This window comes from Centruroides vittatus, unplaced genomic scaffold (assembly GCF_030686945.1).
Source record: "Centruroides vittatus isolate TY-2023 unplaced genomic scaffold, ASM3068694v2 contig_620, whole genome shotgun sequence".
NCBI classification, from domain to species: domain Eukaryota; kingdom Metazoa; phylum Arthropoda; class Arachnida; order Scorpiones; family Buthidae; genus Centruroides; species Centruroides vittatus.
Window position 1 is genome coordinate 3,139,809 of NW_027122381.1, and position 26,820 is coordinate 3,166,628.

The window sequence follows — 26,820 nt, forward strand, 5'->3', positions numbered from 1 at the left end:
CAGATTCTGAGTAATTATTGATTTTTATTAGCATAGATATTTGGTATGGATACAGTAAAGTTCAAAATTATATACAGTTTCACAATTGGTGATTTTCCGGTATGCCAATAACACCTTACGAGACACCTTATGACGACCGACAAACAGTTGCCTAGCCTTGGCACTTTCTTTGGCTAGTGAGACAAATCCGGACTTTGATCCCACTTGAAGTTCCAAACTCTATGCAAACTTCTGATCGAAACTTGAATTTGCCACTTCCGTGTCGATCGATCGGCAACTAAGCTAGACATAGCTCTATTCCGGGTCTGCCACGTGGCGTGATTTCGCCAACGGACTCCTTCCTTGTGCTACAAATTCAAAATCTAACCGATTGTGTTCCTTAACAATCTCTCCTCGGCAGCATTCGTTACAAGTTCAAACCGACCGATCGGGTTTCTTACACGATATCACCGTGACATACGTCTGGCATGTTTTGTTAATCTATATATAAATGAATGTTTTTTGTTTATTTGTTCACTATGCACTTGTAGACCATTTGACCAATTTCTATGAAATTTAGCAGTTACATTCATATAATTCTAACTTGAATAATGTTGTAAATCCTGCCCGAAAATATCGATTGAATTTCCACATATCCATTTCTGTCTATATTCCATTTTCTGGCTTTATATATAGTATCGTCTATTGGTGAAAAATTTTAAAAATAGATTGTATAAATTCTTTTATTTATCTAAAAAGGATGTGACCAACATAGCAACACATCCCTGATACGTTATTGCAAAGAAAATGTAAACAAATGTAAAATCACTCGATTTAGTCATTTCTTAAATTCTAATTAGCTGTTACATAATAAAAGAAATTATGTAAATAATCATATATTATATTTGATTGTTGTAATAAGATTTCCACAATTCTTATTGTTTTCATTATATTAGAACTCACCAAAGAGAATTAAGATGTGATTCATATGTATGTCTAAGAGATGGTATCAACATGATGTAACTGGAGGAGAACTTAGTTAACTTTGTATTCTTCATCAAATTTTGTAGGTAGCCCACATTACATGCTTGAGAGAGCACAAGATGCAATGATGTATGTCTACACTTATGGTTGACCTGAACTATTTATTACATCTATAATCAATGTTAAATGGAAAGAAATTCAGGACAAACATACATTCATAGACAAACCCTTGTAGCCAGAGTTTTCACTTAAAATTATTAAAATTGATGGACTTAATCTCAAAATATAACATTTTTGGACATGTCTTATGCTCTATGTACACTATTGGATAGCAAAAAAAAAGGGGCTTTATGCTCTTATTTTAATTTGGCTGACCAATAAAATTCAAGCTGATCAAATTAATTCCATTATCTCAGCTAAACTTCCAGAACCTAATGCAGACGAAGAACTCTTTGAAATAGTTCAAACTCAAATGGTGCATGGTTCATATAGTTTTTTTCTAAATTTTAATTCACCTTGTATGAAAGACAATAAATGTACAAAACATTACCCAAAACAGTTTATAAAAGACACTCAGACAGGACAAGATTGTTATTCTTTTTATCGCATAAGAAAACCTGTTGGAGACTTTGAGATTCGGACTTCACGAAATTGATAATAGGTGGACGGTTGTAGACTAAAACCTAACCCTTGCATCCCTAAGCATGGGTTATTCCTGACCATGACAGCCTTTTATTTTTAATTATTAAATCAAATCAAAAATATTTTATTGTACTAAAGACAAAGTTACTTAGTTTGAACATATTAATTTTTGATAAATCTGTTAGTCTTGAGGTCTATTTTGAATCGTAGTTCATACCAAGGATTTCTATTATTTGATATTTTTGGCAATATTTTTTATAGCTGTGCAGTTTTTCAATAGATGAAATACAGAAAAGTTATTTGATTTACACCAATAACAAATTTGATTGGTAACATCTATGTAAGTATTATTAACCAATAAAGAATATTTATTAAGATGAAGTTGTAAGAATAGTCATTTGATGTTCATGTTTATATTGGCTATAATAAAACCGGAATCGGAAGGTATTTTTAAAATCTCGGGATACCGGGGATGATTGGTCGATTTCAATATTGAGTTTTGATCGTGATATGGCCGATTTCATCATCGGTGTATATCCATTTTTCCAATTTGTATCAGATTTATCGAATAACGCACTTGAAATTCCATATGTTTGAAGTATATTATTGAATTTATATTGCCAAGTATGTTTAGTAGAATTTAAGACATTAGTTTGATACATATTTTGGTGTATAAATTTTATATTCTCGTCGTCTGTATTTATAAGTCGGTAGTAAAATCTTAATAATCTCTTTAAGAACCAAGGAAATAGTTGAATTCTGTTCATTTCTGCTCCAATAGAATAACCTGGTACAGTCCTCTCAAGCTTAAATAATTTGCGTAAGTAAGTAATACGAAATTTTTGGAGTTTGTAAAAATGATCGAGAGCCCAGATCGGGCTGGCATAAAATATTGAAGAAAGAATTGTAACATTGAAAATTTTAATTTGGAGTTTTAAATCAGAAATCTTTAATGCTGAACATAAATATATAGTATTATCGATTAGTATATTAATTTTTACAGTAAGCATTTTTAAATACTGTTGAAATAATCCATTCCAGCTAAAAGTAATACCCAGGTATTTTATATTGTTAACAATTTCAAGAGGTCTGCCATCTAAATAGAAGTCTTTTTCTTGATTAGTTAATTTAATGTTTTTCTAAAAATAATTATTTTTGTTTTTGAAGCGTTGATCGATAAATATTTATTTATTCTGTCGATTTTGTGCCGTAATGTTATACGGGTTGGCACCAATAATACTAAATCGTCTGCATATAAAATATAATGAAAACAACGTCCATTAATATTTATTTCTTCGTTATCCTTAACAAATAAATTATTTATGTCATTTATGTAGAAATTAAAAAGATATGGAGAAAGAGGTTTACCCTAAAGTATTCCTCGATTTGTAATAATTTCTGGATTAATTAAGTTACCATTTACAATACAAAGTTTATAAGAAGAAAAAGGTGCATAATCGAATCCGAAAATCTATGGCCCGCACCATATTGTTTTAATTTATTAACCAGTGTCGGAACACGAACGGAATCAAAAGTTTCGGCGACGTCGATAAAGGCAGAGTATATTTTTCTACGTTTTTTTCTGCAAATATATTTGAATAACTGAAGATAATAAGAAGATAGCAAATTCTGTACCCCCGGATTTAATAAAAGCGTATTGAAATTTAGAGTTAAGGTTAATTTCACGAGTCCGTCGTCAAAAACGGTTTACTAAAACAGACGTAAAGCATTTCCTTAATACCGGTAGAAGAGCAATAGGTCGATAGTTCTCGGGTTTCGTACGAAATCCTTTTTTATAGATCCGACTAATTTAGCCGTATTCCAAATTTCAGGATATTTTAACGTTTTATAAAAGTAATTGAACGAGCCAAGTAAAACTTGTTTGCCCGAAGGAGGTAAAAATTTGACAATTTTGGATGTTATCAAGTCAATACCGGGGGCCGATTTTAATTTCATTTTCCGAATCGAATCCTCAAGTTCGTCGTAAGTAAACGACAAATCGAACAAACTATTATTCGAAATGGAAACTTTTAGATTTGATGGATTATCGATATTTGGAAATCTGTTAAAATATTGATTCCAAGCTGATATTTCTGTTTATTTGTTGATCAAGTTTTTTCTTTCTTAACTTCTGTATAGTTGTCCAGAATAAATCTGTATTTTTTGTAGAAACCAGTTGGTGTTGCAAATTTTTAAAATAATTAAGTTTTTTTGATTTTAATAAATTAAAATATATTGTTTTTAGTTTTTTATACTTTGTAAATGATTCATTTGAATAATTTTGTCTAAATTGGTGCAAAGCTTTATTTTTCTCTCTTTTTGTAGTATAGCAATGTAAGTCGTATCGGAGTTTTTAATGTAGAAATTTGTTGACCTATAACATTTTGAATTTTTATAAATAATTTAATTATATTTATCAATTGTAAGTATTTATCATTATCGTTAATTGGTTCATTATTTAATGTAATTTTAATAAGATCACTAATTTGTGAAAAAAATGCTTGATAATTACAACAAATTATTTGATGAGATATAAATTCTTTTCCAGGAGTAGATATAGTTGACTCCTCAAAAGAGGTACGTGTTGGAAAATGGTCGGATATATCACGGTTCAAAATCTGTACGGCCGTACGCAAATTTGACGTTAGGTCCGAACAAATAATCAAATCTATTACCGAACATCTATTGTAGTTTATGCACGTAAATTCCGAAGGACGGTCGAATCTTAATCTTCCATTTGTTATATATAGTTGTATTTGGTTAGTATAATTTAACAATTGCATTCCTAGTTTATTGTATTTTTTATCTTTGGATTCTTGAATATATCGGATTAATGTATTGGGACCATTGTATAATGTATCCGTTTGTTGAGCTATTCTAGCATTCGTGTCACCTATAATTATAACATATGGGGATATGTGTTTCGTTTTTTCATATTGATCAAATATTTTATTCGTAGTTTCTATTTCTTCCAGAGGTTTGTAAATTAATAAGATTATTAGTTTTTTAAATAACAATGTTATGATTGAATTGGTAACTTGCAGTATAACCATTATGTAATTATCAGTTTTTTGGTGAAATTTAATGTCTCCAATATTTTTTTTTAATCGACAAACGTAAACCTCCGTGCGGTCGACCCGGTCCCTCGGGTCTTTTGCTATAGTCGAAATAATAATAAGTCGATCGTTATTTTTAATTAAATTAATAATTGGAGAAGTAATCCATGTTTCCATAAGATCTAAACATGATTATTATTTAATAAATAAGTAAAATTGTTACTATTGGTTTTTTTAGTTGACCCTTGGCAGTTCCAATTAATTAATCGTAATAAGTTATTTTGTTGTTTTATTTTCTTATCATTCTCATCATTCTCTTCATTTATATTGGTTGGGGTGTCTGATTTAATAAATTTTCTGAAGGAATATATTCTAAAAAATCTTCGGCATAAACCAAGTGATGTTTTAGTAAACTATAAGTAATTTTGTGCCGATTTAACATAAAATAATCATCTCTTAATTTAATTTGAAATCCACGTTTTCTTAGATCAATATAATGTAGTAGAAGCATTTTTCTTCTTACAAGTTAGGCGTGAATCCTTAACCAAATCCGTGGCCAGATTTACATTCTGCTATTCTCCTAGTAATTTATTTTGTTTTAACCTATTATAATTCTTCAGAATATTATTACATATTTGTTCTGATTTTAAAGTTACACATTTGATGTTGATACTAGAAGTAGGAATATTATGAACAGATTTTACGTCTTCTTTATCAATACATGGCATTTTTAAGACAAATGCAAGGAAATCCAAAAGTTCTTTATGATTCTTGTCTATCATAATATTTGTAAAATCGTAAATAATTAATTTATTATTATTAATAACGTTAGTCGTGGCATCGAATCTAAATTACATTTCTTCTTTATAACTATGCAGTTTAGTCAAATCCAGTTCAATCTTTTCATATTTGTCATTCATCACTTGCAGTTGTTTTTTTAAAATCAATAATTTCAATATGAATATTATTAATTTCATCCCAAATAAGCATAAATTGGTTATCTATCTTTTGGTTACTCGTTTCAATAAGATTAACTATTCTTGACCATAGCTCTGCAGTTGAGATGTCAGATATTTCAAGATTAATGGATTCTGTCAGAGTATTAAAATTAGAGTTCTCACCCGAAGCAGTCGAAGAAACTGTTCTTCTTGTTTCCGTATAATCAGTTATGAGATTTGTTTCCAATCCAGATGATTTTGCACAGCTAGACAATTGATTTGAACGGTTGCTAGGTGGTCTGCCTCCTTTTGTTGGTGTTTTCTGTAGAGGTCCTGGGTTAGATTTTATGCCAGATATTAATAGTAGCAGAAGTAGTTTATAACTAATATTAGTTATAAACTTATATTAGTTATAACTATAATCATTATGACTCACAGAAATAAGTATCTTTTTAAGGTAAATTATTGAGAATATCTTTGATAAAGTGGAAAAGTCACCAACAGTCTTGGCCCCCCTTTATTTTTAATTATTAAATGACTTTTAAAGATTCTGATATGCTCTGCCAGGACATTCAGGATTGTATGTCTGTGCATCTTTCATGTTTTTATATGATCAATTACGAGTAAATCTGCCGGTTTTTGTATTTACTTTGTTCACGACCGAATTCTTGTATGTCCGAAACACAATCTCCACACTAGCTCTCCTTTTTAAAGTTTAAAAATTTTTTTTTGAGAGAAATAAAAATTCTTTACTGTTTCTATTTGTTTTTCTTCCAGTTTTTGCAAGTGTTATAATCAAAGCTTGATCAGGGGATCAAGTGTTTATTATAACACTTGATTTGATTTGACACTTTTATTAAATTTTCACACACAAGCTCAAGTTTTGCTCGGGCCTCATGCGAGGGAGTAGATACAATGGACCATAACTGTCAAAAGTAAAGAGAAGTAAAAGGAGTTTGCTACTATCAACATCTGATGGACCTGTTGAAATTTGTGCCATAAATGTCATGATTATATTTATATCAAAAAATTTGTTATTAACAGTAATTTTGAAACATTTAAGAAATTATTGTAGTTTTTAAAATTGTTCTTTGAATATATTTTTCTTTAGTTTACATAGTTCAAAATATAAATATAAAACATTTGTAAAATATTTTTCTTTAATTAGAACCCTCAAACATTATGTACATATTTGGGGCTTTGTTCTTCAAGTAAAATTGAAGCTAAAATAATAATAACCCCTTTAATTAAAATGTGGAACGGTAAACATGCCGAAAGAGTGCAGCCTTCGACACAGTCCGGTCCCGTAACATCTCTTCGTAATTCAATTCCTGCAGTGAAAATCTTGCCTAATTATATTACTCACGAAAATAAATACAATAAAAAAGAATCAAATGATATTAAATGTAAGTATTTTTCATCTCAACTTAAGTAATAATTCTGAAATTATTAATATTAATAGTACGTCGCACTAACCTCATATAGCTTTGCAGTTAATTTTAGAAATGTAACTAACATTTTCAATCCACCCTAGGACCTTCTCGAGGTGTTCTATAAAATTTTTCCGGTTCGATTCGAGTTCGATTTATCTTCCGATTTTAAACGTTTTAGTTTCAAATGTTTCTATCTTCAAATTTAAATTTAAAAAATAATATCGAAGATAGAAACATTTGAAACTAGAACATTTAAAATCGGAAGATAAATCGAACTCGAATCGAACCGGAAAAATTTTATAGAACACCTCGAGAAGGTCCTAGGGTGGATTGAAAATGTTAGTTACATTTCTAAAATTAACTGCAAAGCTATACAAGGTTAGTGTGACATATTAGTAATTATCACTTTGTTCGACAAATGGATTTAATATTAATATTAACTTTACACGCTAATTAATGTTAATAATAAATAATTGTTTTTTATGTTTATCCAAATAATCATTTTAGGAAGGTTTAGTATGTCTTTTTTTAGCTAGTTTATATAAAAGAATTTTAACAAATTTCATAGATCTATATAATTTTGATAGGAAAAGCTTCTTTTAAAAAAGTTTTAGGTTAGGAACATTAAAGTAATATATTTTATTTTGATAATCAAATCTGATAATTTACAAATCATTAAATCCAATTTTTAATACTTATTGCATATTTTATTACTGTAAATTCTCAGTAATTGCCTATGGCTAGTCATGTGTGGCACTGCTGTTTTGAATTAAGTTTTTATTGGAAAAGTTTCACTTAATAATTTATGGGTGATTATGTGGGAATGCGGTTATAAGAATAATCAGGGAAGATTTTTAACTGTGTTTTTCTATTTAGTTTGGAATAACAAAAAAACTTTTGTTCCAAATTTATTTTTGTCATCATTTCTTGGCAATTGAAACACAAGACTGTTTGTTTTTTTCTTTCATTGTTGAATATTTCTGTAGGTTTGTCACATTTTTCGCTAGATTGTTTTTATGGTTTATCAACTTCTCTATTTCTGTTAGGCTAGAATTACTAATCAGTTTTAAATTCACAAAGTTTCAACTCTATTTTAAAAAAAACATTTATTGCAGTATTCTCTGACAAATTATAAAGTCATTTTCCCTCACCAATTCAAGGTTTTTCACAAGTTACCAAAACTTTGTTAAAAAGTTTGTGTAAAAAGTGCATTTATTATTACAGGAAATAATAAATGCACTAAATACTGGATAATATTCAAAACACTTATACAACTAAAAATCCAGCTCACGAAACACAATGATGGAGGAAAACAAACGTTTTCGATTACTTTTAGCAATCGTCCTCGAGTTAAAGAACTTACTCGAAAATGGATATCGGAATAGAATGTGTGATGGAATGTAATAATTTTAAAATATAAAACAAACATCTGATTGCCATTAGACGTCACGCATTTGTGCCGGGATATAAATATCTAGATGTAAAAGAAATATTAAATATTCAATAATGCACTTCGAGCTAGAGATAATGTATTGTTTTCCTTGTAGTTGATAGCCGTGTTTTTTATATTGGTTTTGTAAATTTCCAGATACTTAAGTAGAGGAGGCTCCCATTTGTGGTTTGTTATGTGTTCACCTGCACGTCCTTGTCCGAGGCATACGTGGCTAAAGCCGTAGTAGTTTGCCTTTTATTAATTGAAATAAGAGGTTTTTGCAGACACTATTTTTATGAATGTATGGTAGCCCCAATGTATTGAGGTGTAGGCCATCCTTGTCCTGAAATGGTATGTAGTGTACCGTACATCCAGAAGGAACGTCTTATTGTGAGGGTCCTCGGTGTTTCTAAGAAGCATATAGATGGTGGGGTTCCTCCTGCAGGCTAAGGAAAGGTTGTTGTCTCCTGCCACTTTCTGGTATATAGCCATCAGGGTCTTGTTATACTGCACAACCTTGAATTTATGTTCTGCCTTTCCCATATTTTGGTCTTGCTTCCCATATTTGTTCTATTTTACTAAACTTTTTATTAATTTAGGTTGGTACTCGTGCTGGATAGCCAGATGTTTTATGTACCACAGTTTGAGTTTCCTCCTTGAAAGTAGAAGTGTGTGTGAACGTCCCGTTTACTAAGGCTCTAAAGGCCATTACTTCATATTGGAAGGGATCAGTGAGGAGGATGGGATGAAAATTGGATTGTTTGTGGGTTTGTGGTATACCGACGTGTAAATTCTACCATCCTGTATGCACATGTTGATATCCAGGAAATTTGCAACAGATGTATGATGCTGTTCCATGTGTAAGTGGAGGCCAAAAGGATTGTTGTTGAAAGAATCCTTTTAAAGTGTTTTAAAGTTTCTTGTAGACTGTTGGTCAATGGCATCTATCTATAGGCATCCACATTCATCAGAGTGGGAACAAGAGCTATTCAATCTGATCTGCAATTTTGAGGAGCTTTTAATTGAGCAATTGGCAATTATGTGAGGATTTAAGTATAAATTATTTGCATTTTGCTATAAAATCTATTATTTGGCTTATTTAAACTTCACTTAAAAGCTTTTCTTGGCCAATTGCAACAAACTCAATTATTGTCAACTTATTAAAGATATCAAGATTACATTTATGAATACAATGTTTTTCAAGGAATTTTCTCCTCCTCAGCTGCAACGATAAACAAGAAGAGCTTAAGTTCAAAAGTTCAAGTTTCTATTGATATATTTATATATTTATAGATGTATGCTTTTTTCATTTGCATTACTAAATATAAAATTGATTTATATATTTACTATTGGTTTAAATTGAATTTTTGTTTTAAAAAGATTGCAGGACTTTAAATATATTAACAAATTAGAACATTTAGTGTAATGGGATCAGACAATGAATGTATTTTGTTAATTTGTTTTAGCAATTATAAATCAGTTACCAATTGAAAGATTGGGACATCCAATTCTTTATTTCAAGCAAGATACAGAGTGTGGCTTCTGTAAAGCTGTGATGTTTTTTCTAAGTAAAGATATTAATCAACGAAATGAGGTTGGTTGTAATTTTTAATACTTCAATGTTTCAATTTAGAAGTTTGCAAGTCTTAAGTACTTTAAATTTTTCTTTTCCTGTATTGTTTAAAGAAAATCATTGAAGATTCTTTAGATAAAGTTTGTACAAAATGGATTCCTAGTTATTCAAAAGAATGTAAATCATTTGTGGATAGTTACAATAAGAAAGTTGTTGAATTATTACTACTTGGTGTGAAATTTGAAGAAGTTTGTGATCACTTGAATACTTGCAGACCAGAAGAAAAAATTCTGGGTAAGCATACTTTACTAAAACACTTTTGTAAAATTTGCTTTTAATTATATTTGATTTTTAGATCATATTTTTTAAGATTATTTTTACTGGAGACAATTATTATTGTATGTAATAAATTTATTAGATTTTGATATGTTTTATAAAAAATATGTTGTTTGTAATAACTAACTTTGTAGAGAAATAACTACAGAGTCATCTTCAACCACAATTTTATTTTAAAATAAAATAAAGTTTGAACTAAAAATAATAATAAAAAATGCATAAGACAAATAATATAATGCATAATAAAAAAAATACATAAAAATAGCAATGAATCAGATTAATTTTGTATATAAATAGTGCTTCAATCAGTTTTTAAATTAAGAAATTGTTTTTTACTGAGTTTTTACCTGGAAATCCAAATTAACTCATTACACAATTCAGGATACATACAAACTTTCATTTCTAATGTGTATCTTGGTGCAACAAAAGATTTCATTTGGTCAATACAAATTGGACCTGTTTCAGAGGATGTAGGGTGACAGGATGGGATAGTTGTTTGGTAATTTTGCTACATGTGCAAGTACTTAAGGTGTACAACTTTTCAGTTGTAATGTTATTTTCCTCAAAGAACATTTGTTTAAACAAAACTAAATCATTCATATAGCCTGGGGATTTAAGTCAGTCACACATTTTTACTTTAAAGGAGACTATTTGCTGGAGAGTCTTGGGAGTTTCTCCAAAAAGGTGTGCTTCCAAAAAAAAAGAAAGCCTTTAAATAGCCAGGCTTGTGAAATTTGTATGCAATGTGCATAGATTTATGGTTGAAGAGAGAAGAGAAAACTGCACAAAGAAATTAAACAATGTTTCAAAACGAATCTGTGACAATCGGTGTCAATGGACTATTCATTTGATTTTAAAAGATAGAACCCAGGAGAAGTTAGAAGTTCTCAGGTAAAAAGACCATGTGCATCTCCAGTAACAAGTTTGATTTATCTATTTCAGGATGGATCAGAGAAGTTCATTGGAAGTGAACTTTTTGGATATAACCATTTTTGTAACAAGAAAACAATATTGTACTGAAGTATATAAGCCATGTACCATCAGGGTCAGAGAGCATACACTGCCTAAAAATTTTGTGAATTGTTCATTTTGTAAATGTGCGTCAAGTACTTGTCGCATCAATCGCTTTCAAAAAATGCATTTGTGTACTTTGTGTGACATTATAAGTTGAAATATATTTCAGATACAACTGTTAAGAAATACAGCATTGGTACATTGATTTGTATCTTGATTTTTTTTCATTGTCCCATTCTCAAAAATGTTTTTCACTCCTTCCAGTTTGCACTAAATTTCAGAAAATTTTTTATATTTATATGTTAAATTAAAAATTTAGCCAAAATTTTTGCAATTTTACATTTTTCCCTTTCCAAACAAAAAAATTATCCAGAATTTGCCCACAATTGCTCTAGGCATAAAAAAAATTTGTGTATATCTCAGCTTGTCATTTTTCATCTATAATTTAGAACTCTAGGCATCTATTTGCCCATCTGTCAGCCCTGATAAGACACTGGCCCTTCAAGCCTGCCTACCTGTCAATGAGGTTATGACTTGGCAGAACCAATCCAGTAAGCCTATACTCATCCAAGTCATGCATATCTTAACCTTCACCCAAGGGAGGGCACCCAATTTTGGTTAGATTGTTAGCCACTGTCACAGTATTTGCATTCTAGATCCTGTATTCTCGTATACCATACACATATTACTAATAGTTCAATGTCAAATTTCAGTGAGTCAGATTTGCCAACAAAATGTTGTGAGTCAGAGTTGTGGAAATATTAAATTTGACACACAAAAATGCGAGTAAACAAAAGCACCGATAAGCATGTATTCCCTGGTACTCCAATTTCATAGCTCATAAACTGGCAGCATACAGAGCCTTACTGAAAACAGCAGTTACTCAATAGACCCACAGTTGGTGGCACAGAAACCAAATCAAGGTGATAATAGAAGCAGCACATAGACATGGGGTCCTGCAAAAAAGTGAAGTTGGTAAAAGCTTGTCTAAATCAACCAGATATAAAAGCAAATAACAACTGAAGTAAAAAATGAAGAAGTTAGTGTTGCATAGTATTGGGCAAACTATAGCACTGATGATAACATTGAATTAGCAAAAAAATATAACATCCAAGTAGTAGTTAAAAGATTACCCTTGATTGTACAGATAATTATAACAGACGGAGGCAGTGGAAGAAGTTAAAAAGCCTGGAATCTATGCCGTCGGATTAAGCAAAGGGAGCAACAAATTTTTCTACATAGGATCCACTTACATATCGGTGAATCACAGGATCAAAGAACAGTTCTAATCCATTGCCTCATACCCCACAAACAGCATTATTTTAACTCAGTGGGCCTTAGAAAAAGTAGTAGTATGTTGGAAACAATCCATAGTACTTAGAAGCTGGTATGACATTAAGAATATAAGAATTCTGGAGCAATGTTTTATTTACATGACTTGCTCAATTTTTTCAAGTCCTCTGTTCCTTAGATGGATGGGAGTGCTAGAAACATGAAATTGGAGAGGATATAGTTAAACAATTGCAAGACAGAAAAATGAAGGAGGAAATATGATAAGTGTGAAAATTAACATTTTCACCTAATCCAAGAAAGGATGTTAATACTGCAAACACATGAGTTTTGATTTTAACAAATTGGAATGAAATTGTGTAGTTTGAATTATTTGATTCATCAAAAATGTTCAAATTCAGTTGGAACAGTGACTTGTATGTTAAGAAGCTGAAGCTATCCTAAAACGGGACAAAAATGTTCCTTGATGAAAAATTTAAGCAGTTGGCTACTTGAAAGTAAGCATTTTATAAAGATAATAATATGGATCCAGAGAGGTACAATTACACCTCCTGAATGAATGAATGAATGTTGGGACCTTATCAGAGGTGTAGATCATACTCATAGTCAAAAGAACCATACTTCTACTTGATCCTTTGTGAAATATAGCCTCCCGAAATCAATCTACTTTTGGGACATGCGTGATTGGGAGTCATGCCGTGTGCTCTGCTAAGATTATCATGTTAAATTGTTTAGCCCGTGTGTTTATGTTAGCTTTGAGTAGCCCACTTGACTGTTTGTGGAGTACTTGATGCTATATAGTTTTACAGAGTGTGGGGGCTCTCTTCCGTGCAGGCACTGAGGTGCTTGATGTTGTTCACACCAAATCACATGACTACATTTGAAAGGAGATAGTTTTAATATATGTGAAGTGTCAGTCAAGGCAAATGACAACAAGCCTTGATCAATGCAGAGCATGGAGAATAGACAGTAGCACTTGCTCAAGGTAAAAACTGTTTTTGATCAGTAGAACTTAATGCATTTATTATTTATGTTAAAAGCACTGGTTGCCATGCCTAAAACATAACTCGTTTGCAAACCTGACATTAATAAGCAAGATGGCAACCAGAACTGCCGCCATTGGGTTCCACATTAGAGGTGACTATCTCACAAATTGTTGCATGTCAGACTTTATTTTTATTAATAAATATCATTAGAATGTCTGACCACCAGGCTGTGTGTTAAACTTGCGATAGGCTTAGCAGAGCATGTAGCACCTGGAAGAAGGCTGATTTTGGGGGTGCTAAAGAGTTGCATGTACAGGTGTGCTTCTATTTAACTTTCTTGCTTGTACAAAGGGGTCTACAATTCTAGGGAATGGCAAATCCCTCAGAGTTCACATCTTACTACCAGAAACATGAGGTAATAATTTTCAAATATTGTTTTTAAATGAGTTAAGGCCAATATTCTATTCACATTCTAAGATTGTTACAAAAATTCAAATCTTTTAACTTAAAACATTTGTTCTATTTTCATTTTTTTTAATCAACTTTGAATCCTAGAAATAATTGCAAAGAGCACTTCTATCATACTAAATCTACTATGTATTGTTATCCAACCCACACTCCTTTTACCACTTTACCTTCTCCACTTTATTTTGTCACCAACCCCTACTTAGTTCTTAACTCACTTGTCATTGTCTTAAGACATTATTACAATAATAAATGATATTACTATTACAATTATCATGTTAATTATCAATCACCAATTCCAAACTTCCAATAGTGCATCTACATCAATTTTTATTACATTGTTACCTTTTAGGATTGGGGTGTAATCTGCTCAACTGTTATTTTTGTATATGCATCTTTCTTTTATAATATCCTCATTTCTTCCCATAATATTCTCACTCTTTCATCTAGTGCCTCTCATGTCAGGCTTGTTTGAATTACTTTTTAATCAGATCTCTTATGCCCATCTATCCTCTTTTTTAAACTTTTTCTCGTAGATCCTATATACCAGGAGTATATAGGATCTATAGGTATATATCTTATGCAACTTTTGTGCACATAAGATCTACTTTTTATCGTAAAAATGTGTCGTGATTGACTTGTTGTCATAGGCATAGTCTAAGTGGGGAGGGGGAAGTGGAAGTGTGAAATACATACTATGTTTATACACTGTTTCAATACGAAGTGCACTCACTGCTTGTGAGTCGAGTCATAACTGCATGCATACAGTTGCGTTCGGTTACAAGGATAATACATTAAGTCAAGACATTGCTAGCGATCGATCAAAATTGGCTTGCGATTGACCGGTCGATCGCGATCGACTTGTTGGCCACCCCTGCTATATACCACTCCTTTTATTTCATTTTTATCATACCCCAGATTGTCGTACTCTGTTAAATCTTTTTATTTCTCAACATGTCATTGTGTTGTGTTTTACAAAAACTAGCTTCCCTTCATACCTCATTACCTGCCTGCACAACATCTTGTAAGCTCTCGTGATATCAATTAATACGTTCTGTTCTCTACTTTGCTTTTTCTCTTCCTCCAGCTTCATCATTGTAATTTTCATTTATTCTTACCGGGGCTACAGAGTCGGTAAAAAAAACTCGACTCCAACTCCCGATAATTTTAGTAGGTCTACTCTGACTCCAACTCCGGCAAAATTAAATACCAAGTCATTTTATGGGGGGTGCAGAGGCACTCGTAGGAGGGTTACCCTACTCTGAACTCAAAGAAGCCCGGGGCATTTACCCAAATACTTTTATAGTTAGTATTTTTAATATTTAACTTACATTAACATTTCTTAGTATAAAAAATTAATTTTTAACAAATATTTAATAAGAGGAGAAAGGGGTACAATAAAATTCTACATTTTCATACGTTTATTCTACAGCATTTGCACTTCAATTTTGCCCTTCCAGAAAAGTTAGTCCATCTAAAAAGTGTGCGATCTAGCTAGTTCAGCCCCTTGTTCAGAAAAGAAACATAGATGCTCTGATCAATTACTCTGGCTCATTCAGAAAAATAGAGTACTTATTTAGAGCAGGGATAATAAAGGAATGATTCAAAGATATTCAAATTCAGTTGGGTCAAAATAATTTAACTACTAAACACAAATACTACAAAGAAAACTACATATTTAATAAATTAAATTGTTGCATTTTGTATTTAAAATAAATGAATTATAACAAAATACAAAAACTTGTTTTTGTATTTTATTTTAAATTTTCTTATTCAGTTTTAAAAAATTAATAAGAAAATCTATTTTATATTTTCACTTACATTTATAATTTTGAATCTTATAAAATGGTTCTAAGAAACATAATAGCTTCAATTAAATTGGCTTTAATTATTTTCAAAGCTGAAAATAATCTTTCTACACTGACCTGTGTTGGGGGCATTGCTGTGACAGATCTAGCTGCATTGCAAATAATTTCTGGATAAATGGAAGTGGCTTCTTCCATGTTCAATTTTGATAAATGGTCATACTTTTCTATTTCAATTAGACCATTTAAAAAGTTATGTTCAAATTTTATTTTTTTCAGTTTCTTGATTTGTTAAACCTCTTCGCTTTATTTTGCAATGTTGTAAATTATCCAAATATGCTTCGAAATTAAGCTGTTTTTTCGAGAAGATGATTCGGAGTTGTTATTACGTTTTTTATTTTTATTTTCGTCTTTTGATTTGTAAATGTAAGGTAACTGCAACCTTTTCAAGCGAATAGCTATTTCACAAAGCTTTTCTTTTCCCGAGGCAATTTGATCGTTATTTAGTAAAAATCGATTCGTTGGATCGACGTAAATAGTGGCTAATAAGATTTTATTGTTCTAACAACTGAATCTCTGTTTCTCTCATTGAAGATAAAATCACATCAGCAACAATTCCCCCAGTTTTGTTGAGATGATGCATCAAACTTTTCCACTGTAAGAAAAAAATTCTAAGTGTCAAATCTTCAGCTTGTAACTTTAGAGTAACAGTATAAGGGTATGGCAAGATACTCTCTAATTTTTCTGTTTGTTTCCATTGGTTTTCAGTTAATGAAAATTTGGATTATCAAAGTTTTCAAGCAACTGCTTAACTGTTAAGTCAGTGCTTCCCCAGCAAGTAGATTGATTTAAAATAATTCCTTTTCTAGCACACCTTTTCAGAATAGCATCTATTTTAGGGGTTCTAGCTACAGTAGCTACCTGTCTTAATTTTGTAATGATTTTAGCTACCCGAGAGTCTTTTAATCCATCTCTTACTGCCAATTGCAACGTGTGAACAGCACATCGCATAATGTTGGATTTGAAACATATCAGACACTTTCTCCACAATATCATCTAAACATTCCTCTTTTTCTATTATTGGCTCTCTTTGTGTGTCAATGGCAAATATTTCATCAATGTCTTCTAATGCATTTTCATTATCTTGATTCATTTTCTGTTATTTTTAACATATTTGAAGCATTATCTGTTACAATACACAGTTTGCTCCTTTTTAATTTTAAAATCTTCTAATACCTCTTGAACCAACTTCTGCAGATACTCTTCTGTACGATGAGCCATAGTGTCTTTTACTTGTAACAATTGTATTATTCTCATCAATAAATCAAACATTAATTGCAAAATAATTCACTGAATGGCGAGTGCATGCATCCATTTTAATAAATACCAAGTGATTCTTCAGTCTTTTTCAAAGTTCATCTTTTTTGAAAACAGCCTCTTCAATTATAAGTCTACTGATGTTTTCTCTATCTAGTGAAAGTCCAAGTTTTTTTGCCATGTAAGCCTAAAAAGGCCATTCGTGAAAAATAAGATTAAAGGCACACTATCTTGCACTACAATTTGAATTATGAGATTTTTAAATTTTGCATTTGGATAAAATTACAGTAACAATGACAAAGTAAAGAATTTGCGTAATTGTGTATGTCCTGTTCTAAATTTTTGGACATTTTCTAATTTTAAAATAGATGAAGTGTTTCTGCTGTAGTCTTTTTTATTTACTTCTTGTAGAATTTTAGGATGTAGATGTTGTAAATGTCTTTTTAGATTATCTGCTCTTGTAGGTGCTTGTTTTTTGTTTTCATAACTATCAAAAGCACTAATTTTTGCTTTACATATATGTGTAAATGTTTACCATCATCATTTTTTACAATGCATTTACACTGATAATATTTTCCAACTGTTGTAAGAGTATAATATTCAAAAACTGCAGAGTTTGAATTTAAAAACACTTTCTTTGCCATTGTGAAATTGTGAAAGGATAATTAGGTATTTAAACATATTTAAGTTTATAAAATTAGGTATAACTTTTAAACGTAGTATGCAGATAAATATAATTCATACTCATAAGGCACAACAAATAAAATAATCTGAATTTGAGAATGAAAGTAAAAAATCCCGTAAATACTTTTCCCGAGTTAATTTGGGTTGGGCAAAAAGAATGAAGTATAAGGTGACCAGATTTTAACATTGGTAAAGCGGGACAAAATTCACGGGGAGGGGAAGTGGTTGTCTTATTTAAAAAAATTGTTCTAAAGCAACAAAATTTTATCATAAAAAAAACACATAAATTGTATTGTATGTTTTAAATTTCAACATATGTAAAATTTAGAAATATAGTAAATATATATACTATTATAAATTTTTAAAAACTCTTTATTCTTTTACATATTTCTCATTTGAGTGAATGTTTTTTTAATAAATTGCTGTCGTTGTTTAAAATGTCATAAATTTTTCACAAGAATTTGTTACATTATATTTTACACATAATATTGCTTTTGTAGTCTCAACATTTAATTGTGATTTGTCGGATGTCCACACTTTACCATTTGTTCTGTTGAGATTTTTGCTGATGCCCAAGATTTAACCTTTTCCTTATCAATATATTTTTTTAATACTGATACTTCATTAAAAAGATAATTTTTGGAAATATTGCTATCTGGAAAATGTTGACTAATGTGATCGAATGATTTTTGCACATCTTTCCAATTAAGTTCTTGTTTTAACATGACCCAATGATAATGTTCAATATCATTGTAATGTCCCAGCAAAGAATGCTCGTTGTTCACAGACACGGCCCTCAGTCACATTCCTCTTTTTTGTTCTAAAGGGATTAGTCGCTGCCACCCAAGTAGGAAGGGTTGGAAAGGAAATTTCTACAAGGGACAAACAATAGACAAAAGAAAGGAAAATATGCAAAAATTAAAACAAAATATATATCTAATATGGCGTACGCCACAAAACAAAATGATCTTACCGAATCTTAAATATAAGATGCAAGATTATGACACATAATTGACAAAAATTTAATCCTTCCGAAAAGTCGAGACTTTTTTAAAACGCCACGGGACACGGGACAAATTGTTAAAAATCGGGACTGTCCCGCCAAAAGTGGGACGTCTGGTCACCTTCGTGAAGTACCAATCCTGAGTTAACTCGGGCAAGCACGATACGTTTCGATTAAAATGCAATTATTTTGCTTCCTATGCTAGTAAGTTTATTGAGTAAAATTTACTCACTTTCTGTAGACTGTTGTCTATCACCTCTGTAAGTTTCATAGTTGTAAACTAGTTAGAAAATTGTCTATCGAACAAAGAAGTTGGTCTCTCCCAAGAGAGTAGTAAAGACTGAAAAGCATGTGTTGTAATTCTGGAATTACTTCACACTCTGCTAGAATCCCGATTTTCTTCAAAGTCTACATGAGGATGTCTTGCAAAAGTCAACCAAACTGCTGCGCTCTAAGTCAAATAGTTGTAAACACTGGTGATCGCAGGTGTCTCATTACAGCTTGGTTTTAATGCAATAAAATGAAAGTAAAGCATCTCTAACACTATATTTATTAAATAAAAGCATTTATTTTAATAAGTAAGACAAAAACCTTCACACTTTGTTTCTGGCAGTTTAATCACTAAGTACAAATGTTTTCGGCTGTTTTGAATGGACTTCTTCGGGTACAATAAGGTTGGTTGGAATGTCTGTTAGCAGATATTTAAATGACGTCACTGTTTATAAAGGTTTCTTCGTACTAGTGACGTCGTTGCTAAGAAAGTTTAAATGATATCGACATTGTTAATTGTCTTTTGAGTTTAACCGAGATGTGTGAATGACTATTGATGATAAGGTAATTGTTAAAAGTGGAAAATAAAAAACGAGATAGATTTAAAAAATGCTTGAAAGATTGCAACGAGCTAGGCGAGGGTGGATTGGCCTATTTAATTTAAGAAGTTATCGAGGAGTGATTGCCATGCAGTGAAGAGCGAGTCTGCGTCTCTGCTGTTAATACAGTTCTCTTTGAGGGATTTCATAAAGATTTCTATTGTTTCTTAGCCTCTTCCCATTTGGCCATTATATTCGGTTCACTTGCAAACTGGGCTAGGGTGGAATTAAACTTTTTGTTGTGTCGTATTTATGCTCAGCTATCCTTTTTGTAAGTGATCTGTTGGTTGAGCCTATGTATGTTAATTTTTTGTTTGGCTTTAAATCTATTGTCCTCAAGCAGAACTGAGTGAATCCCCGGTCTTCTGGCTTTGCTGCATTTATTATGCCTTTGCTGGCTTTGCTGCATGGTATTAGCCAGAAGTTTATATATTGTACGGTTGCATTTGTATGTAAGATCAGCTTTGACGTTCTAGGTTATGATTTTAAATGCTTGGCTTATTCTAGGGTCAAAATCAACTACAATTCGTTTACATTGCTGTTTAAGAGGTCTGGAATAAATCGCTTTGTGTTTTAAGTAACTATGTATTTTTTGAGCTAGCCTATCTATAAATGTACCACTGTAACTGTGGGTTTTCTACAACTAATTTACAGAGGTCTCCAGATAGGGGGCTACCCATTGGAATCTCTCTTTTTTGAAGATATATTTGCTGGTTGAAGGTGAAAAAGGAGGTGTAGCACATAAAGTGGGCTAGTTCTAAAATCTGCTTGTGGTGTTTAGGCCTCGGTGGAACGGCTTGGAAGAAAAAAACTCTAAGGGCACAGAAGTACGGTTCCAATTTAATGAAAGGATACATAACTTCAAAATCTAGAACTGTAATAAATTCTTGATCTGTTAAAGCAATATTTTGTAATTTAGCAACGAGTTCACAAGTGTTCGAAATGGTGTAGCTACACCATTTCGAACACTCGTGAACTCGTCTGTGTGGCACAATTAGTAGGGCACCCCACGGCAAGCAGAGGCTGCAGGTTCAAGCCCCTCCCTGGGTCAGTTATTTTCTTCCAGAAAGTTCTATATAGAGGTGGCGCCTAAACGCTTACATCTATACCAAATTTATTTGTATTTATTATTTAATTACAGCCATATAATAGTTCGATTATTCAGGCGTTTGTTGGTTTATTAGAAAATTAGATAGCCAAGTCCTAGAATCCTTCAACACAGAAATCATACTTTAAACATGTTATGTCAATGATATTCTTATTATTTGGAGATCCAAGCTAGATATTGATAGAGTTCTGCAGACTGTCAATAACAACCTATTTGGGCTTAAGTTAAAGTTAGACCAACAAGATGGGCCATTTCCTTGACCTCCATATATACCTGAATCAGGGTTGTATAGCCACTAACATATACCATAAGCCTAATCTTCGATTTTTTTTTTTTATCCCTCAACCTCGAACGACCCATTTACTTATAAAATATCCGCTTAAGATATTTTATACTTAGCAATAAATTAAAATATTTGCTTAGGATATTTTAAACTTTCTTAGCAATGACATCACTAGTACGAGGAAACCTTTATAAACAGTGATGTCATTTAAATATCTGCTAACCGACGTTCCAACCGACCTTATTGTACCCGAAGAAGGCCATTGAAAACAGCCAAAAACGTTTGTACTTAGTGATTAAACTGCTAGAAACAAAGTGTAAAAGGTTTTTGTCTTACTTATTTTAAGTAGTTCTAGCTTTGAGTGCAGAGAAGCATTTATTTTAAATTATTTCATATTATTTAGTGTTTTTACTATAAAATCACATTGGGAGATGGAATTTTTCGCTACTATTTTTATGTTCTAATTTTTCTATGAAGAAAAAAAGGAGAGAAATGTCGGAGTAGACGCATTTTTTCCAAAACGGACTCCACAGCTCCAATTTTTACTATTTGTTCAACCTTCTTCCTAACTTTCTCTATCAACCAATTTGGAATTGTTGGCCTCCTGAAACAGTTTTAATCTACTTATTTCTTCATGTAACTTTACAACTTTACTGCAATACACATATGCTCTTCTTAACAAACTCTAATGCTTTCATCTTATACCTAACCAGTTCTTTCTATTTTCAGTTTATCAATGACACTTTTGCTACTTCTTGTACACCCTGGTGCTTGCATCCAAGTAATCTTTCATTCCACCTTTTTTTTTTAACTTCCAATATTGGTTCTTTGTTTCCATTTTTTTAATTCACAAACTCTTCTATTCTATCTCTTATTCAACATACCTATTTATGTAAATATCATTAAACTCTTTTGTAAGAATCAAAATTTCCTTAAATTATGAAATAAAATGGCTTGATTACGATATCTAAAATCTTACTCATAATTGCCTCTTCTTCCTTAATGTCCATTCCCTATTTAAATCTTAGCAAATTTAATGTCACTTTTATGGCCTCTTCCTGTATCACAGGTGGATAAGTTTCTGTAATCTAAAGTCGTTAATCTCCTATCTCTGCTGTATCTAATTTCAAATTATCGACAACTTGCAACCTGCCCAACCTACTCGCAACTACCCGAAATATTGCATTGTACAGTACATCCTCTTCCAGTTACTTATTTACTGAGCTCTCAAAATTTATTGGCAATGCTCATCTTTCAGAGACAAATGTAATTGGCCATCCTGTCCTAGGTATTTTACAAATTTCAAATAATCATGGAGCAATGGCTTTCTGTGAGATGCTGACTTGCAACCAACTAGGTAAACCTTTTTGTATGTAATTCTCCTAATCTTCTTAACATGGTAGGATCTTATTGCATCAATTTACACCCTGACTGTCTTATTTGTTCTTCCAGCCCTTCTTAACTACTGCTATCTAACACAATCAGGATCATGGATTTGTCATTTCTAGAGACTAAAAGCTGATAATTCTTAAAAAATGAAACAAAAGTAAAAGTAAATGTAAAATGTAATTAACAATAAATAACTAAAGTATGTGAAGAACCAATTAACAAGAGTACAAAATGAATAAAATTATAAAAATTCATTGTAGACATCTTGGCCACACATCAGTGTTTAAGATTATTAAGATGTTCCTTATAGAAATCTTGCTTGTACATATTGCACTGTGTCATTCACTTCTCTCTTTGAGCAATCATTGAACTTACTTTCCTCCATCTATCTTGCCATCATCACGAATAGCCTAGCTGTATCCTGTTCGGGCATTGCATCGTAATTCCAACATTTCAATCGACTGTTGAGTCTGCCGAATGCCGCCATTGTGCTAATGGCAAAAATTCCCAAAAAACTTAAGATATTATTTTGCTATACAGCATGATTCATTTTAATCAGTATATTAGAATAACTCAAAAACTACACATCCTATAAAAAATTGATTAAACCAAAAACGTATTTCAAGATGGTGCTACAATCAATAAAATGGGAACAACTTTATTTTCTTAAATGACTACTTTGTTTTTTATTGCATATCATGATTTTACAAACTTTTTATCTAAAGCCATTTTTATCCTAGAGCAATGTATGATGAAACATAGTTCCATCTTATAGCCCCCTTGGAATCTAATATATTTGGTTTAATGAATTTTTTGCAGGATCAGTATTAGTTATTTATTTTTCAGTTGGAATAATTAAAATGAGTTATCCTGTATATCATGATTCACATGCATGTGTTTGTGTGTGTATGTGATGTCAGATATATACTACTTACAATGCATCATTGGCTTTTAGTTTAGCATTTTGTTATTTAAAAAAATGTTCATTTTTATATATTTTACATACATTTTGAAAATAATTTTATTAATTGCTAATTTCAGCCACAAAAATTTTGCCACCTACAGAATCTAAAAATGATTTTCGGTGTGAAATTTGTGAAAATGTAATGACTTACTTAGAAGATAGATTGAAAGATAAAACAACAGAGGTGAGTATTTAACAATTACTTAAACAAATTAGCAACTTTGCTAATATTGAGTTCAACACAAAATTTTTAAGAATAATAAGACAAAATAAATATATTGTTGTAGTAAAATGTGCCTTACCAAAAATAACAATGTGCTAATTAATAACTTCAATGTACAACAAAGAATAATAATATTTAAAAACAGACCTTACCCCGTGAAAATCCCAAATTAACTGATCATATAAAAAAATACAGAAATCTTTGTAAAAATAAAAATGTATTATCTTTTAATTGGGAGATTATAATTGCAAATAAGTATTATAAAACCTTCCACTCTTTTTCTAGCAATTTCTTTAATCTAACTAACATTTTTGGCTATATTTAATGGCCTTCTTCAGGTTCTACAATATTGGAACATCAGTTAACACATATTTGAAATTTGTTTTCTACCGTGACATCATTGTTTTTAGAAAAAATTTTTTCTTTTAACAAAAATTTCTTTTAAATTACAATTGTTAAATAAGCACAGATATAGATATTATATTAATTGTGTTTTAATTTTATGTAAATGGATAACAAATTACAGAAAATGACTATTGCTGATAGGATTAAAATATTTATTTATTCATAAGATTACAATGTCACTTATCATTTGAAATGGATGGGTTAGCCCACTTCCTTTAGGGGATTGTCGATGAGTGATTGCCAAGCCGTAGATAGCGAGTCTGCATCTCTGCTGTACTAAATTTCTTATTCTGCATCTCTGCAGAATAAGTTTAGTACCATCCTAGCCCGATATGCAAAAGCCAGGTATAACAGCTAAATGGGAAGAAGCTAAGATTATAATACCAATACTCGATAACAGCAAGCTAATAAATAGAAACACTGGAAATCTTTGCAAAATCTCTCAAAGAAAATTGCATTAACAGCAGAGATGCAGTCTCGCTATCTATGGCACAATTACTCATTACTATGAGTTACTATGCCCCGTTAGCACTTGCTTTAGGGCAAAGCTGGGGACAAAGTGTTTCCAACTGAAAGTTTTGACAATGTTTGGTATGAAGTTGTGAGTAGTGCAGCCAGTAGAGCCATTGTCCCATTCCTCTTGCAAGTTGTTAGTGCAAAATGGTTTGGAATGGTGTTACTTGTTTGAAGAAGGATATGGGATAGTGTCAAAGGAAGATAGTACTGTTGCCATACTTGAGATAGTGGAATAATTCAATGTTCTGATTTGTGAGGATAGATCCAAACAAATGTCCAATCAAATACTGGAGGAACATATAATTCATCCAACAAAACCTTAAATACTCCAGTTAACTATGTTTATAGATCATCAAACGTTTTCGACCCAATCTGGGTCTTCCTCAGGCTATCGTTGTAAAAAATACACCAACGTGTGAAATGGAACATTCAAATTGAATCCAATGCGATTCAAATTACGAATAAAACAGTTGAGATTGAAAATGGAACAATCCGCTCGTGCTCAGAGGATAGATGAATAAAAGTGAAAAATATTTTCTGTATCATGAACATCTCAATTGGCTGTGCTGATACAATCATCAGAAATACTGTGTTCTGATGATTGCTGACAACAATGACAAAACTGATGTTTTTATCATTTGTTTTTTGTTTGTAAAATTTTCACACTAGTCATTATCATTTTTCTTTTGTCTTAGTCATTCATCATTGTAGTTAGCCAAGATTTGACATTTGTTGTCATTCTAACTATATTGGCCAATCAATGTGAACTTCCCACTATTCTTTAGCAGTTTCTCCACGTTCAATCTTTTGTATCATTTGGCTGTGCTGATACAATCATCAGAAATACTGTGTTCTGATGATTGCTGACAACAATGACAAAACTGATGTTTTTATCATTTGTTTTTTGTTTGTAAAATTTTCACACTAGTCATTATCATTTTTCTTTTGTCTTAGTCATTCATCATTGTAGTTAGCCAAGATTTGACATTTGTTGTCATTCTAACTATATTGGCCAATCAATGTGAACTTCCCACTATTCTTTAGCAGTTTCTCCACGTTCAATCTTTTGTATCAATGAAAGACCCTATGAAGTTTAATAGATGGTTGAAAGTATTTGGAGACATGCAGAAATAATTTTAAAAGACTCCAAGGAATTTTTAATCATAATTCCTGGACCAAAGCATTGGAAATTGCCTTGTTTTTTTCTCAATATGAATGGATATGATTCACCATTGACATTTGATATTTTCCTTAACAAAAGTAATAAATTTCTGTGTTGATGTCAAAGAACTAACATTTTACTCTGCCTATTTAATTTAAAAAATACTAGTCCAGTCTAAAAGCCATGGAATAACAGTAATATGAACATAGCCTAAGTTAAACTCCTTGACAAGTATTGCAATATAACAGGAATGACGAACCTATGGCACGCGTGCCCAAAGTGGCACGTAAGGAGAAATCATCTGGCACGTAATATATCATACGATTTCTGTCTTTTTCAATCATCCTTTCGGTTTATCATCTGATCATCCTTTTTTTTTAATCAGTTTTTTTTATATTTATTCTAATTAAAGCATATTTGTTTAATTTCTTTAAATATTGTTATTCAAAGTCTGAAACTTTGGCACGCATAAACATCTTTAAAGCTAGTATGCTTACAATATGGCATGCGAACACAAAAAGGTTCACCATCCCTGCAATATAAGAACAGATAAAGTGAACTGTCAGGTGGTGTTAAAATCCTATTAATAACGCAAGTACTTTCCTTCTGTATCATTGAAGATATTTTCATTATTAAAAGGATTTTAGTGTCACCTGACAATCAATCAATCAATCATTTTATTTAACACACATAATATACAGTGCATACTTTGTACCACTGGGCACAACCAAGTAAATACAATCAATAAATCAAAATATGAGTAATAACAGTAATAATACCAATATTAAAATTCAAATGATACACTGAAAGTGAATAAAATGCAATATATAATAATAGTGATACAAATATTAAAATGCAGAGTGTTACTATAAGAGTAAAAGAAATATAACATATAATAATCAAAATATAGTAAATAAAAATAAGTATGAAAATAATAATACAACAATAAAGATACAAAATGATA

The 26,820-nt window shown here is 31.3% G+C and overlaps 1 protein-coding gene across 4 annotated transcripts in view; it reads left to right on the forward strand.

Annotated features, from left to right (window-relative positions):
- Sap-r (Saposin-related) overlaps positions 1-26,820 on the forward strand; it is a 115,541-nt gene that overhangs the window by 56,573 nt on the left and 32,148 nt on the right. For all 4 annotated transcript variants that reach the window (XM_067275448.1, XM_067275451.1, XM_067275450.1 and 1 more), the window contains 4 exons: positions 6,768-7,005; positions 9,931-10,058; positions 10,151-10,331; positions 23,628-23,734. In XM_067275448.1, coding sequence (XP_067131549.1) covers positions 6,768-7,005; positions 9,931-10,058; positions 10,151-10,331; positions 23,628-23,734 — 654 coding nt within the window. The remainder of the gene's footprint in view (positions 1-6,767; positions 7,006-9,930; positions 10,059-10,150; positions 10,332-23,627; positions 23,735-26,820) is intronic.